General features: G+C 32.6%; 1 protein-coding gene across 26 annotated transcripts; it reads right to left on the bottom strand.

Annotated features, from left to right (window-relative positions):
- Nucleotides 1-6,902: 6,902 nt before the first annotated feature.
- Nucleotides 6,903-14,034, bottom strand: LOC107867055. Of its 26 annotated transcripts, none has more exons than XR_007054753.1 (8): nucleotides 13,546-13,981; nucleotides 10,012-10,170; nucleotides 9,729-9,930; nucleotides 9,207-9,638; nucleotides 8,542-8,616; nucleotides 8,048-8,117; nucleotides 7,706-7,818; nucleotides 6,903-7,623 (listed from the first exon to the last, which is right to left on the bottom strand). XR_007054753.1 is itself a non-coding variant. In XM_047411244.1 (7 exons), the coding sequence occupies exons 2-6, from the start codon at nucleotides 10,152-10,154 to the stop codon at nucleotides 8,095-8,097; spliced, it is 855 nt and encodes a 284-aa protein (XP_047267200.1). In that variant the 5' UTR covers nucleotides 10,155-10,170; nucleotides 13,546-13,967; the 3' UTR covers nucleotides 6,903-7,798; nucleotides 8,048-8,094. The 26 variants fall into 26 exon arrangements, 15 of the variants coding, with proteins under 15 accessions (XP_047267200.1, XP_047267199.1, XP_047267202.1 ...); XR_007054748.1 differs by having other exon boundaries at nucleotides 7,706-7,798; nucleotides 9,729-9,936; nucleotides 13,546-13,962; XR_007054746.1 differs by having other exon boundaries at nucleotides 9,729-9,936; nucleotides 13,546-13,962.
- Between the last annotated feature and the right edge of the window lie 752 nt (nucleotides 14,035-14,786).

Raw genomic sequence — 14,786 nt, forward strand, 5'->3', positions numbered from 1 at the left:
AACCTTATTTCTATACACCCACTTAGTGCCAATAATTTTTCTGTCTTTTGGAAGAGGAACCAAGTGTCATACTTTGCTTCTCTCAAACTAGTTTAACTCTTCTTACATGGCTATGATCCAATCAGCATCAAGAAGTACCTCATTCACCTTCTTTGGTTCAATTTCTGATAGAATTTCCTTGAAGGCGCACATGCTTCTCAACCCTGACCTTGTAGTGATTCTAAAAGTGAGATCAATGAGCACATTTCCAATTGGATGAGACCCTTTTTACTTGTATCCTTTTGTAACCAATCCTTGTGAAGTACTAGAATTACTGTGATTATCCTGAGTTGGGGTGGTTGGTGGTTCTGTTCCCCTATCAATATGCCTCCAGAATCAATTCCCCCTGTCGAGGTGCCTCTATGTTTGACACCTTTCAGCTAATGGACCATGTTGAGCAACCTGTTACTCAGAAGCATTTTCTTTCTGCATGTTAGTTTTAATACAAGATTTATCAAATACTACATGCACACTTTCTTCAACACAATTTATTCTGTTGTTTAACACCCTATATGTTTTCTATGATGTGAATATCTTAGGAAGATTCCCTCATCACTCTTAGCATTAAATTTTCCCAATTGATTCTTTCCATTATTATGAATGAAACATTTATAACCAAACATTCTAAAATGAGAAATATTAGGCTTTCTTCCTTTTAGTAATTCATAGGGAGTCTTTTCAAGAATGGGTCTAATCATGCATCTATTTATGATATATGCAGCAGTACTGATTGCCTCAGCCCAAAGGTTTTTAGCAAGATTTCTTGCAAATATCATTGTTTTAGCCATATCTTCCAAGGTCCTATTTTTCCTTTCTATTAATCTATTTTGTTGAGGTATTCTGGGAGAAAAGAAGTTGTGTCTATACCATTTGAGTAACAAAATTCTAAAAACTTGACATTTTCAAATTCTGTACCACGATCAGATCTCGGGGAAATTAAAGAAGTGCCCAATTTCTTTTCAATTTTCTTGATGAATATAGCAAAGACATCAAAGGCATCTTCTTTGGAAGCTAGAAAAAATGTCTAGGTAAATCTGAAATAATCATCAACAATCACAAAAACATATCTTTTTTCATCTCTCCTTTAAAGTCTCATTGGTCCACATAGATCCATATGGATCAAGTCAAGGCACTTGGTTGTGCTGACATGGTTCTTTGATTTGAAAGAAGACTTTACCTGCTTCTCCCTTACAAAGGCACTAAATACATTTTCTTTCTTGAACTTGGTTTTGGGAAAACCTAATACTATATCTTTGGAAAAAAGTATGTTTAATTGTTTTAGACTAGAATATTCAAGTCTCATATGCCAAAGAAGGGGATCATTTTTCATAGCACTTAGGCAGGTTAGCTCTGTTCCTGGCATTGCCATTATGTCAGCTTTGTACACATTTTTGTATCTTCTTATAGTGAGCACAATTTCCTTGGTGTCCATCCTCTTGACTTTGACACTTGCAGAAGTAAAAACAACTTTGTTACCTTTATCACACAGTTGTGATGTACTAAGCAGGTTATGCTTCAATCCTTCCACAAGATAAACATTCTCCAATGCTCTTGATTCAGATGTACCAATCTTTCAAACTCCAGCAATGATTCCATTTTTGTCATCACCAAAAGAAACTCCTCCTCTATTTATTTTAGAGAGTGAAAGAAACTTTTTCTTATCACCAGTCATGTGTCTTAAGCAATTACTATCAAGTTACCAATGCTTTTTGCTTTCTTTCTTCTTCTCCTGTAAGAAATCAATGGTTAGATTTAGGAACCCAGAAAAGCTTCCTATTTTATTAGTAAATGGATGAATTAAATTTCTTCTAGTCCATGCAGGCAACAGGTAACGTGACTTGTTTCTCTTACCAGTATTAGTTTCTTTTTTCTTGGTCTGATAAAATTTATTTGCCAGATTTAGACTCCTAGATCTGATTTTGGTAGCAACAGGACATCCAGTGGTCGGATGTCCAAGATTACCACAGATATAGCACAAGTCTTGAGGATCATCAAGACTTCTGTGAAACCCCAGGCCTGCTTTTTCATTATGATTTCTTTCACTCAACTTATGAACAATTCTTAAAGAATTTGTCCATCTATTTGCTTTTTCAAGATCAAGTTTCAGTTTAGAGACTGCTTAACTCAGTTTATTCATCATGTCTGTTGCATCGTTACATTCTTGTTTATACTTAACTAATTCAAGTTCAGCATTTTCCTGTTCTTTACTCATGACCTTTTTTCTATTCTTAATGAGTGTCGATTTTAGGACTTCATACTTAGGATCATTGTTTGATGAACCGAGTTGTGCAAACCATTTCTTAAGAGTGCAATTTTCTTTTTCAACAATGTTCTTGCAAGCTTCTAAATCAATGAGGTCAAATTTGATACTTTCAATACTGTTGAACAACTCATCCCTATCAGAAGTTAATTGTTGGAAATCATCAATTAGAGCACTCATCAAGGAAACAAGTTTTGTTTTAGAAAATAAATACAATTTTTCTAAGTTGAAGTATACTTACCTCAGAAGCATCATCTTCTTCCTCTAAGTCTGAATCTCCAATAGCCATGAATATTGTTTCATCAACTTCATCATCATCTGAATCATATCCCCAAGCTTCTGCCATAGCATATTCTTCATTATCCTTCCTTTTGTTTTTTTCTTTTAGTTCTCTTTCATCCTTTTCCTTCCTCCATTCTATTTCCAAGACAGGACAATCCCTGATTTGATGATCAGTCTTCCCATACTTGTAGCATCCATTTGGATTGTCAGTGGAACGTTTGTTGCTACCTATTCCCTTTTTCTTTTTAAAGAATTTGCTTAAGCTCTTAGTTATAAAGGCAACTTGTTCCTTGTCAAGTTCGTTTTCTTCTTCACTGTCTGAAACCTTAAAAGCCAAGATTTTCTCAAGGGCGGCTTGTTCTTTAGTTCCATCAATTTCCATTTCATAAGTCCTCAGATTCCCTACTAGTTCATCCAGTGTCATGCATATAAGATCCTTTGCCTCCCTAATAGCAGTCAGTTTAACATCCCATTTTTATTTTGGTAGTACCCTCAACACCTTTTCAACTTGTTCCTCAACAGTAATGACTTTTCCCAAAGAAGTTAGCTCATTTGTCAAGGCAGTAAGCTTTGTCATCATTTCATGCAAGAATTCATCAAGGCAGTAAGCTTTGTCATCATTTCATGCAAGAATTCATTCTCCTTCATCTTAAAAGTTTTATATTCAGTAAAAAAAGATCAATTCTGAATTTTCTTACTTGAGAAGTACCTTTATGTGCATTGACCAATGCATCCCATATTTACTTAGTAGTGGTACAGTTTGACACACTGTTGTACTCAGCCGGTCCTAGTCCATAGACTAAGATGTTCTTAGTATTAGCATTTTTCTTTAATTAATGCCACTAAGTCATCAGCAGTGAATTCACTTCTTACCTTTTTGACCTGTTCACCATTTTCTAACTTTATTGGAATAGTAGAACCATCAATGATCCTGTCCCATAATCGTAGTCTTCCTCTTAAATGTACATTTTCATCCTGACTTTCCATCAAATGAAGTGAGAACCGTCAAAGAGTGGGGGTCTAGTGGTTGATTGACCTTCACTGTGACCAGTTGGTTGTGCGGGATTCATCATAGTGATCTTTGCTTAGGATTTAACCTTATTTAAGATAACCTCGCTCTGATACCACTTGTTAGAGTATGTACCCTACTAATTTTAATGTTTTACTCTATTTGTTGCCTATCAATGCAACAAGTAAGCTAACATGATTCACTTAAGTAGAGTAAATAGGAAGACAATATTCTTATGTGGAAAACATCCGGCTCAAGAAAGGTGTAAAAAACTACGACCTATACCTCTACAGGATTTAACCCCAACTTCACTAATACTCTTGAGCCTCAACAATCAACAAATTATAAAACTCTTATAAATTAGAAATTAAACTCTTAACTCCTATTTCTACAAAAATACAAATCTTTTCAAGATGAGTGTTCCCACGTTTTTGAGTTCCCAACTTGAAGCCAATAATCCTAACTCAGTTTATACTTCACTGAGACTAGAATTACAATTCATTATAACTCAAGAATCAACCTATTACACAAAGCCTAAGACTCTAAGTAAAGGAACAGGTTGTTCTTGTGACTCCTTCAAGTTGTAGAATGGATTTGCTGATTGGTGCTTTTCTTGTTTTGTGCGTGAGTAATCCTCTTGAATGTCGTTTCTCTTATTTAAGCCAATTCTGATGAAGTCCTTTAGATCACGTAGTCTTCTTCTTTCACTTGGACTTCATCAGACAGTCACACTCCTTATCATGTTATGTCTCCTTGTCTAAGCAGGACTATTTTCTCAACTCAATCTCTAAGTGTTGTATTTATCTTCTCCTTAGCTTCTTTTCTGCACGTGATAAGTGTTGGCTGAATTTTCTTGCTTATCCAATTCTAACTTCAACCACTTTAGTTTATCATCAGCCTTGCCCGTAACTACTCTTTCTTCACTTGTGTGGACCAGCATATGCCACATGTTTCATTCATATGTCCATCATCAAAACTTTAGTTCCCTAACACTTTGCATATTACTACTACATTAGAAATGAGGTAAGTTTCAACATGCTTCCTTTACCACACTGCTTGCTTCGTGATTTTATTATATTATCTTTAATTAATTATTATATACATAATTATTATAAGTTATTTATATATTAAAAAATAATATTATTTAATATAAAAAGCAAAATAGACATTTATGATATGTCTCCTTCAGCTGCTTCAATTATAATTTTACTAAATATCACCACTAATTAATTATTTTAAGTCATCTAAGTATTTAAAAATAACACTATTTAACAAAAAGGTAAAATAGATATAAAATGATAAATTAACTCTTGATGATTAAATTAACTTGACATCTTATATGAGACCACTTAAATCTTTTTCACAAATATTTTTTTTAACTTTGTTATATCACTTTTTACTAAATATCTGCCCAAATTAATTGTTCTAAAATTAATAATATTTAATAAAAAAAATATAGACATAAAATGATAAATTAACTCTTGATGTTTTAATTGAGCAAGTTGCTTGCTCCGTGATTTTACTATATCACCCCTAATTAATTATTATAAGTTATTTATATATTAAAAAATTGATAATATTTAATACAAAAAATAAAATAGATATTTATAACATGTCTGTTTTAGCTGCTTCAATTATAATTTTACTAAATATCACCCCTAATTAATTATTATAAGTCATCTAAGTATTAAAAAATAATAATATTTAATAAATGAGTAATATAGACATAAAATGATAGCTTAACTCTTGATGTTTTAAATTAACTTAACGTCTTATATGAGGCTCACTTAAATTTGTTTCACAAATATTTTTTACAGTAATTTTGCTATCACTTCTAATTAATTATTATAAGTCATTAAAGCATGTTTGCTTCGCTGCGTCAATCGTGATTTTTTACTATATCACATCTAATTAATTATTATGGTCATCTAAGCATTGTGCCACTTTAATTGACATTTGTGATTTATTACCTCACTTATAAATGATGATAAACAAATAGCAGATCAACATGATTGTTTGTTTTGTCAGCTTAGATATTTCCTTTTATATTTCTTTATTTTACTTTTCTTTTTAATCTGTTATATATTTGAGAATTACGTAAAAGTATTATAAATCATAATAATTAGCAACATAAAATAATTAAAATGATGTACAAAAATTTAGTTGACTCTCTAAATTTTATTACTGCCAAATAAATTGGGATAGAAGAAAAAATACTATAAATCACAATAATTAATAATTTAAAATATTTTTAAAAAATATGTAAAAGATTTAGTTAACTCTCAAAATTATATCAATGTCACACAAGATTAAATAAAAAGTGTCATATATATATTATTTAAAAATTTACCTAAAAAATATGTAAATCATAATAATTAATCTAAAAATTTTCTTCACGTTGGGCCCGTGCTGACACCGGTCATATCACACCTGGTATATTCAAAAGAGACAAAAATGGGCCGGGCCCTACAAGTGCGATCCGGCTATAGTTGGCCCCCAGCTCGGGTACCCGACATCAAGTTTCTCTCCATTAAATTTTGTGATAAAATTAATAAAGTATAAAGTTAATTGTACATATTTGAAATAATTTCACTTCTACATCTCAGCTCGTTGAAGCTAGCAAATCTATTGATATTTTTCCTACATATGAACCAGGATTGAGTGAAAGACACATACCTTGTGCTAATTGATTTGACGTAAACACTAATTGATTTGACATACACACTGAATATTGCTTTTACCTTCTTTGTAGTATGCCTAACATGCATTTTCTTTTTATTTCTATTTACTTTCTTTATACCAATGTAGATGTCAAAGCAAGTAACCATCTTCTTAATTATTTAATTAACTTGTTTTAACGTCACATCAATAGACTTTTCTCTAAATATCACATAGAATAATAAATATAACATACCAGTGTAATCCCACGAGTAGGATAGACCCCAACTCAAATGAAATGTTCATTAATCGAAACATTCCTAAAATACTTGTGTACAAAAAATGTGCATTTCGGGTTATGAAAAGTACAAATACATACAAATACATATGCTACAAAATGTAATTTGATAAAAATGTTATTATTTTTTGTAATTTAATACTTAAGTATGCTACTTTATGTATTTCTATGCCAGCGCTTCAACAAAATTAGTGCTATTTTGAGGCACACATGATCCATCAAACTGTGCAACCGGAAACTATAAGTAGAAGCACACTTCTGGATTTACTTTTCAAGTTTCCACTGACTTAGCTATACTAAGGTATGCTATTCAAAAGATAGGACGTTAGTGTCTAGCAAAAAATATTTACATGCTCTTACTAGACAGAGAATTTGCATTAAGAGGCTTATGCAAGTGATCACTCAATGAAAGGAGGCAATACAAGACGTCAAAATCAGAAACAGAAATCAAACTGAGAAAAGGACAAGAATCAAAGAACATCGAAAACCATCACAAAATCTAATGCAATCTATCCATATACCAACAAAATAGAAATCTTATAATTTGTTCCATCAAGGAGGATGTCATGCCTTCAGATTTCCTCTTCATATTCTGGCCAAATGTTCCAGCAGACTGAGAAATGCTTTTAATACCATTGGATCTGGGCGCAGCAACTTCTTGCCTGTCAGCTGGACAGAGAGTGGTGAGGTCTTCCTGAGGACATCAATAGCAGTCTTGTCCCAAAGAACTCAGTAGAGCTTGAATTAGTATCAAATAGAACAAAAGAAAACTTCCTTTTCAATCGGCAAAACCTTGATCCAGTTTCTTCAATGTAATCTTCAAACGGAAATCTTTTCTTCTAATTGGAAGTTTATGGGCTTAATGGTGGAAGGGGACGCCCTGGGTCATACCACACTGTTGGGCAAACTGCTATGGAGAATAATGTATTAACCCATATTTGCACTTCGAAGATTCATCCAGAAGGATATTGTAAGGGAGGTATCGAGCAATAAGATAACTGGCCCAAATGTCTTGTAACTCTGGATTTTCGGAAGTTAGGATCAAGTGACTTCTTAAACCACTCAGGTTCAAACATCCTATAATAGAACGGGGTGAATTGGTTGGCAGTTCTAGATGAGCATTGACGAAAGAAGAGAAAGTACTCGTTGAAAGATTTACGTCTAATCACAGCTTCGGCAGCCCAGAGGTGGCAAAAATACAGTTATCCAGAGTAGCAGGTCGAGATTCTGGAAACTAAGACTGCTGCCATAACTACAAGAGCCAGAATAGACCTATATAATAATGAAACCTATGCATGATTACAGTGCAACAATGATATAGATTAGACTTATACAAACATGCAAAAACATAAGCCAGTTTTATGCATTGCTTGATCATGTTTAAAGAGAGTAACAAAATAGATGCTCGCTGATCATGTTCTTCCTCTCTCACAGCATTTCTCCCTCTGACACGTTGAGATACTTGTAGTAACTTAACAAATTGCCATAAATTTTTTCATACTTGGGAAATTTATGAGTTGATTCAGCTATCCCAAGAACGGCACTGACTTATTCTCCATGTGGCCTAAGTCCTGTCAAGGCAACAAAATCTAGTACTGTTGGCCCCATCATACCCTCAGCTATTTTTGCTTTACAGAAACTTAAGAATAGATTTAAGGAGGGAAAATAATTATTTTAGCCAAAATTTTATGAGAATTACTAGGCCACACTTCTAAAGTGTTGCTCATATAATTATAAATATGGCACACTAAAAAGTGCGGCTATATATATAAATAAGCATGGTCAATTATTTTATAATTTGACAACGTTTAAAATGTGTAGCCTATAAATCTAAAGAGCACACTTTAAAAGTGTTGCCAAAGTTTTTGTGGATAAAGGCTCTGTACAAAGGTTACGCCTTGAAAGTGTGGCCTTTGATACTTTTGGCTACCCTTTTAAAGCGTTGTCCAGATTTAGTGTAGTCACAGGCCTAAAATGTTGAAGTGAGGGATTTACCATTCAATTTCTCCAGGATAACATACCATCAATTTCCTGATTTGTTAAGTCTTTCAGGTTGCCTCTTAAATAATTCTGCAAAAACATATTTTTAATTCCCTAGCGGAAAAAGAAAGACAAGCTAGATATTGCATAACAAACAAACCAGCAGCAACATGCAAGCATTGTAAACTAAAATTAAAGGTCTGCCCTTCTGATAAATAAGACAATAAGTAGAAGCTTCCCAAAAACTACTGAAAAGTATCATATTGTTAAAAAAGAAATAACAAACTGTTTTGGAATATCTTCACACTATGTTATATTAAGAACAAAATAAGAACAGAAATACCTGTAAGAAAAGTAAATTGAGTTTAAATGAAAAACTGAATAAAACCAAAAGAGTAGAAAGAGACTATCACATTAAAAGTGTTTATTTTGCCACAATAGAAACAAAAAATGGAACGTACACAAAATAAACTGACTTCTAAGAAAACAGTTAAAACTTGCATTCCTCTTCCTTGCAACTCAACTCTTTGACATAATAGCTACTTGATACCCACTTTAAATAATACTTTTTTCCGTTTTTCTTAGAGAGGACAAGTTGTGTAAGTGTTTTTATTCTGTATAAGTGTTTTGACATTTCAACCAATGATGAACACTAACAAAAAAGAGGTAAGGGTACTTACAATCCTCAACGGTAACATCTTGACTGGATATTCGGTGATGTCTTCATTACACCATTCCTCCCATCCAATGTTGGTGTTGTAGAGGAATCTTGTTTCAAACTCTTCGATTGCTTCTTCTTTCTCCATGGGTCGGTCGGTGTACATAGGTTTTGCATAAATATTTTCATCTAGTGTCAAATAAAATTCCTCCTCCTCTGTAGATTTAAACTTGATATTTGCTACACTTTTTAACACTTGACAAATGAAAAACTTTTTATCTGAAAAATCAGGTGTATTGACCAGAAAAAAACTGTATACAACTTCATCATCTACATACAACTTTCTTAAATTGTCCATCATCATATGTGTCTTTATTTTATCTATCACGAAGTTTCTTTGATCAATCATGGCTTGGTCAAACTTTAGAATCAGATTCCCCCCTTGCCTATGCCACTGGTAAAAAATCATATGTATGTGTTAGAACTTATATGCTTAAAATTATTTAAAGAAAATAACAACACTAAAGTTCAATACATTTCTTACATTTCTCAATGAATTGTTTTGTACTGCATCTGGAATTTGCCAAGGATTATTTGATACCTTTACATAATGAAACTCATCTTTACGACACTTACGTTCATTCATAGCCGATCTGCTACACCAATAAGAACCATCGTCGTAGAAAAGTAGTCCTCTGCAAGTAAAACAGACACTCTCCATCGCTCCATACGTCATCCCATGGGAGCTAACACTTCAAAAATAACAAATAAACTACTAGAAAACGATGTAATGTTTTTTTTTCAAAAAACAAAAAAATAAAACATACCAAATTTTTCGCAGATCCAAAATTCCCAATTTCTTAGGAAACAATTTGTTGGTATTATATCGTAACATATGCAACAAATCTTCTTTTGAGACTTTCCATCGTGAAAGTTGACCCTGTATATTCCTCCATTCTTCTTCTCCCATTGTAAAGTGCTCTTAACTGCGATGGTGACATAATATTTAAACTAAAAGAAGTAAGTTTTTGATGAGTAGATGCACCAGAAACTCAAATCAAAATATGCAATATTTAGCTCTTGAGTAAATGTGTTTTTAGTAGATTCACTGTTTCATGATGAAGAAAAGCTTTTAAAGCATTACGCCGTAAGATGAAAGGAGGAGGGGCGTTGGTGTGATAAGCTATTCCTAATATTTCTTTAACATCACCTTATTTAGAAACTAAGGGGTCATTTGGTAGAGTGTATAAGAATCATGCAGAATAGGATGTCTTAGTAATGTTGGTATTAATTATACTGGTATTAGTTATGCTGACACTGTTTCTTATACATTGTTTGGTTAGATGTACTAGAATAATATCTCTTGCAAAATTTCTATTAAAAAATGTGTTTACAAAAATACCTTTCTGTAACTTTTGTACACTTTTTTTGTGATGATGGTGGATTCTACCCTCAATTGAACTCGAATTTACCTAAGTTCAAAATACCTTTTTTGCCATCTAAGCATAGAAATGAAAAAGAAATAAAAGAAAAAGAAAAAAAATGCAGGAATGGTAGCTCATGTTTTGCATCATTGAATCTTCCTGGACATTTCTCAATCTTCCTTTTAAATTTCTACTTCACTTTCACTGTCCAGCAAGATTCACTGAGAAAAGGTACGGCATTATTTTGGTTATTTTGAGGAATTCAAAACGACTTGAGAAATGTTCTCAGCTTGGTCGCACACTGCTAGAAAAAATAGAAAAAACGACCACATGTGGTTGCTTTTTCTATTTTTGCGACCACAAAAACGACCATATTCAAGTAACTATGCTTATATATATATATAAAACCATTTTCAAGTCACGAATTCACATTTCAAGTAATTATGCTTAACCATTTTCAAGTCACTAATTCATATTTCACGTCACTATCCTTAGACATTCTCAAGTAACTAGACAATCATTTTTTAGTCATTAATTCACATTTCAAGTAACCACGCTTAATCATTTCAAGTCACTAGAACACATTTCAAGTGACTAGACTTAGTCATTTTCTAGTCACTAATTTGCATTTCAAGTAACTATGCTTAATCATTTTCAAATCACTAATTCACATTTTAAGTCACTATCCTTAGCCATTCTCAAGAAACTTATTCACATTTCAAGTAACTAGACTTAATTATTTTCTAGTCACTAATTCATATTTCAAGTAACTACGCTTAATCATTTCCAAGACACTAATACACAGTTAAAGTGACTACACTTAAATCATTTTCAAATCACAAATTCATATTTCAACTCACTACACTTAATTCCTATAAGGTAGAGAAGTACTAATTCACACTTCAAGTAACTACGCTTAATACTTTTCAAGTCACTAATACACAGTTCAAGTTACTACACTTAATCATTTTCAAGTCACAAATTCATATTTCAACTCACTACACTTGATTCCTATAAGGTAGAGAAGTTATTTCCGATAGATACACATTGATAACCTCTTTATTCAAACATGGCCTAGGTCTCAAACATATAGGCGTCACATGTCTCTCTCACACCATATAATTATCACAACCAACATCACAATTTAAAATAAAATTATTTAACTTTCATTTATACTATAACTCAAAACAATTCAAAAAATTTAATAAAGCAAATAAGAGGAGGCGCCACATGTCCCTCTCACACCATATAATCATCACAACCAACGTCACTTTATCTCATAAGGATGTTATAAGACCACTTAATTTATTATGGTGCAGAACTCTTCTAACTTACAAGCCTCTTGCTCATCAACAGATCAAATATAGTAACCAAAGAGCAAATGAAAATTAGAAAAGGGAGGTTGCGGATTGATATTACAAAATAGCTAACCAACAACAACAACAAACCCAGTGTATTCCCACATAGTGGGGTCTGGGGAGGGTGAAATGTATGCAGTCCATACCACTACCTCCGGAGAAGTAGAAAGTGTTTTTAAATGGTAGAGAGTGTTGCAGCTCAAGATTGAACCCTAGACCAAGAACTTAAACAACAACTCTCCAACCAATGAAAGAAAATATTACAAGTGTTAGCATGAGCACAAAGCACCTTTATCCACTTAAATGCCATCAAGGGCGGAGCTACAGTCCACAAAGGATGGTCAGATAAACACCCTTCGTCGGAAAATTTTTTGGAATACATAGATTAAATATAGATATATATGGATATATACATTCTGTTGAACACATTTGATAAGCTAGAGATGCGCAGCCTAGCGGTCAACGGTGTGCAAATCCGCATCTCAGACGCGGTTTCGATTCCCACTGCCTGCAATAGTTGCAATTTTATTCTCCTTTTTAAAGAAGGGAGCAGGTCCTTTGGACCGGGTCACATAGACCCAATTCTCTTTTAATAAAAAGGGCCCAACATTACATTATAAATAAAAAATGCCCACCCAGCCAGGAAATCTGATTTATTTTTAATTAAAAAAAAAATAATGCACACTTTTTCTTTTTAAAATAAAAAATAATAGATTAAAGGTAAAACCTAACTCTTACACTTCTCCTTCTCTAACCCTTCACTTCACCACAATTTCTCTTCTTATTATTAAAAAAAAAAAATTGAAATTCTTTACTCCTTTTATTATCTTTAATACTAATTAATCAACAATTTGGTGTTAAAGTCTTCAATCTTCAACGAGCTATCATTATAATTTTTCTTCAATGACTATTGGAGTGTGAATTGCTAAAAGGTATTCTTTAATTCTTCTTATCTTTTAGGTTAGTATTTTTTTCTTTTAAACTTGCTTTTGTGTATTTTTTTTTAATTTTGGAGTAAGTAATTTAAGAATATTTCTAATGATTATATTATAAAAATATTTCAAGGGATGAAGCGTAGCTGAGTGCACTTGTAATTATATTTTCTAATCAAACTTTTATTAGTAAAATTTACTTTGTTGACTTTCTTTATATTATATGTTTCAACTTGTTATCTTATATGTTTTTTTATGATTAGTTTGGTTCAAAGATTCTTCATTCTTCAATATACGATTTACAATATTTTTTTATGACCGCTTCTTTTTCTAAAAATACGAACACCCTTAACCAAAATCCTGACTCCGCCACTGAATGCCATACTTAGTTTGATCTTACTCCATTGAACTAAGCACCGGGAGCACAGGTTTTCTTTATTCAACTTTACATAAAAATAAGGTATATGTTCAAGTAAAGGAATGACACCATGAATTAGTAGAAAATATGTCCATAGATGTTATTTAATGCACAAATTGACGTCAAAATCGCAATTCATCAAGCATAGAACACATTTCAACTCACAATTTACAAAATTAGTGCAAAAAATAATAACTAAATACGCATTTAGCTGATATAAAGTTTGTACCTTCTTCCGGATTAGTAGACCCGAGTGAGAGTGTGAGAGAGATGGCTGGTCGCTGTTGGCTGCTCTGCCTTGTTGTAGAGAGACGACGAGTTTGGCTGCTGCTGCGTTGGCGGCTTTTTCTGTGGCCGACGGCGTTTGAGAATAGGAGAGAGTGGTCGCGCGCGTTTGAGTGTGAGAACGACAACTGATACGTTGGCTGCTGCTGCGTTGGCTGTCACCGCGGCGTTAGCGAATATAAGAACGACAACTTATGGTAGTATGGTACAAAATCAAAAGTAACCATTTGGTCCAATTTTGAGAGAGATGTGACAGAGAAAACCTCGAATTTGTTTCAATTTGGTCTTCTTGTGTTTATCCAATTTGGTCCAATTTGTTTGTTGCGAAAAATAAAATAAGATTGAAATTGAAAAAAAAAAAAATACTAGACTTAAAAGATAATCTAGTTTTTTTTATTATTTTCTTATATAAATAAATATTTGGAGTGTAAGATCAGTGAAAGCATGAAGTTGATGCGGTGATACTGAAGCTAGTTTCTCAGGTTATTTGAAATAGTGATAGTTTCGAGGAAGAAAAAATTAGATTGATTTTAGAAAAATTTTAGGAAAACTGACCACCTTGTGGTTGATATATTTTTAAAAATAATTAATTATTTGAAAATCGACCACTTATAAATGATTTTTATTAAGAAAAATTAAAAATTAATAAATTGTATAATATTAATAATAACATCTAGATAATTTAATACAATGTATATATAAATCAGATAATTACCAACATGGGTTATGGTGCAGCGGATGGGACTACTCCACCCTTAATCAGAGGTCGAGGATTCGACCCTGAGCATGGAGAAAACTCTGTTGTGGGCGCTACCCTCTGAATAGGATCTTACCCGGCGCGAATCCAGATCAGTCGGGTTCCAATGTGAGTACCGAATACCGGATGGGAAATCAAAAAAAAAAATCAAATAATTAGTTATTTTATCATTTCATTTGTACAAGTAGTATGATTTCTCAATTATGTAATAATATCAATGCATATTGTAAATTAAGATGAATTTTTGATTAATTGGCTTTTAAATAAGATCTTATGTACCTCGTAATACAGCATATTAATAAGATGAGTTATCGGTTAATAGTGTAAGTTAGTATAACTTCAACAACATACCCTTTTCTACATTAACACGAGTAGTATATTTCCTCAATAATATGATATCAACATATCTATCTATTTATAATCTGTAA

The sequence above is a fragment of the Capsicum annuum genome, chromosome 4, assembly GCF_002878395.1.
Source record: "Capsicum annuum cultivar UCD-10X-F1 chromosome 4, UCD10Xv1.1, whole genome shotgun sequence".
NCBI classification, from domain to species: Eukaryota; Viridiplantae; Streptophyta; class Magnoliopsida; order Solanales; family Solanaceae; genus Capsicum; species Capsicum annuum.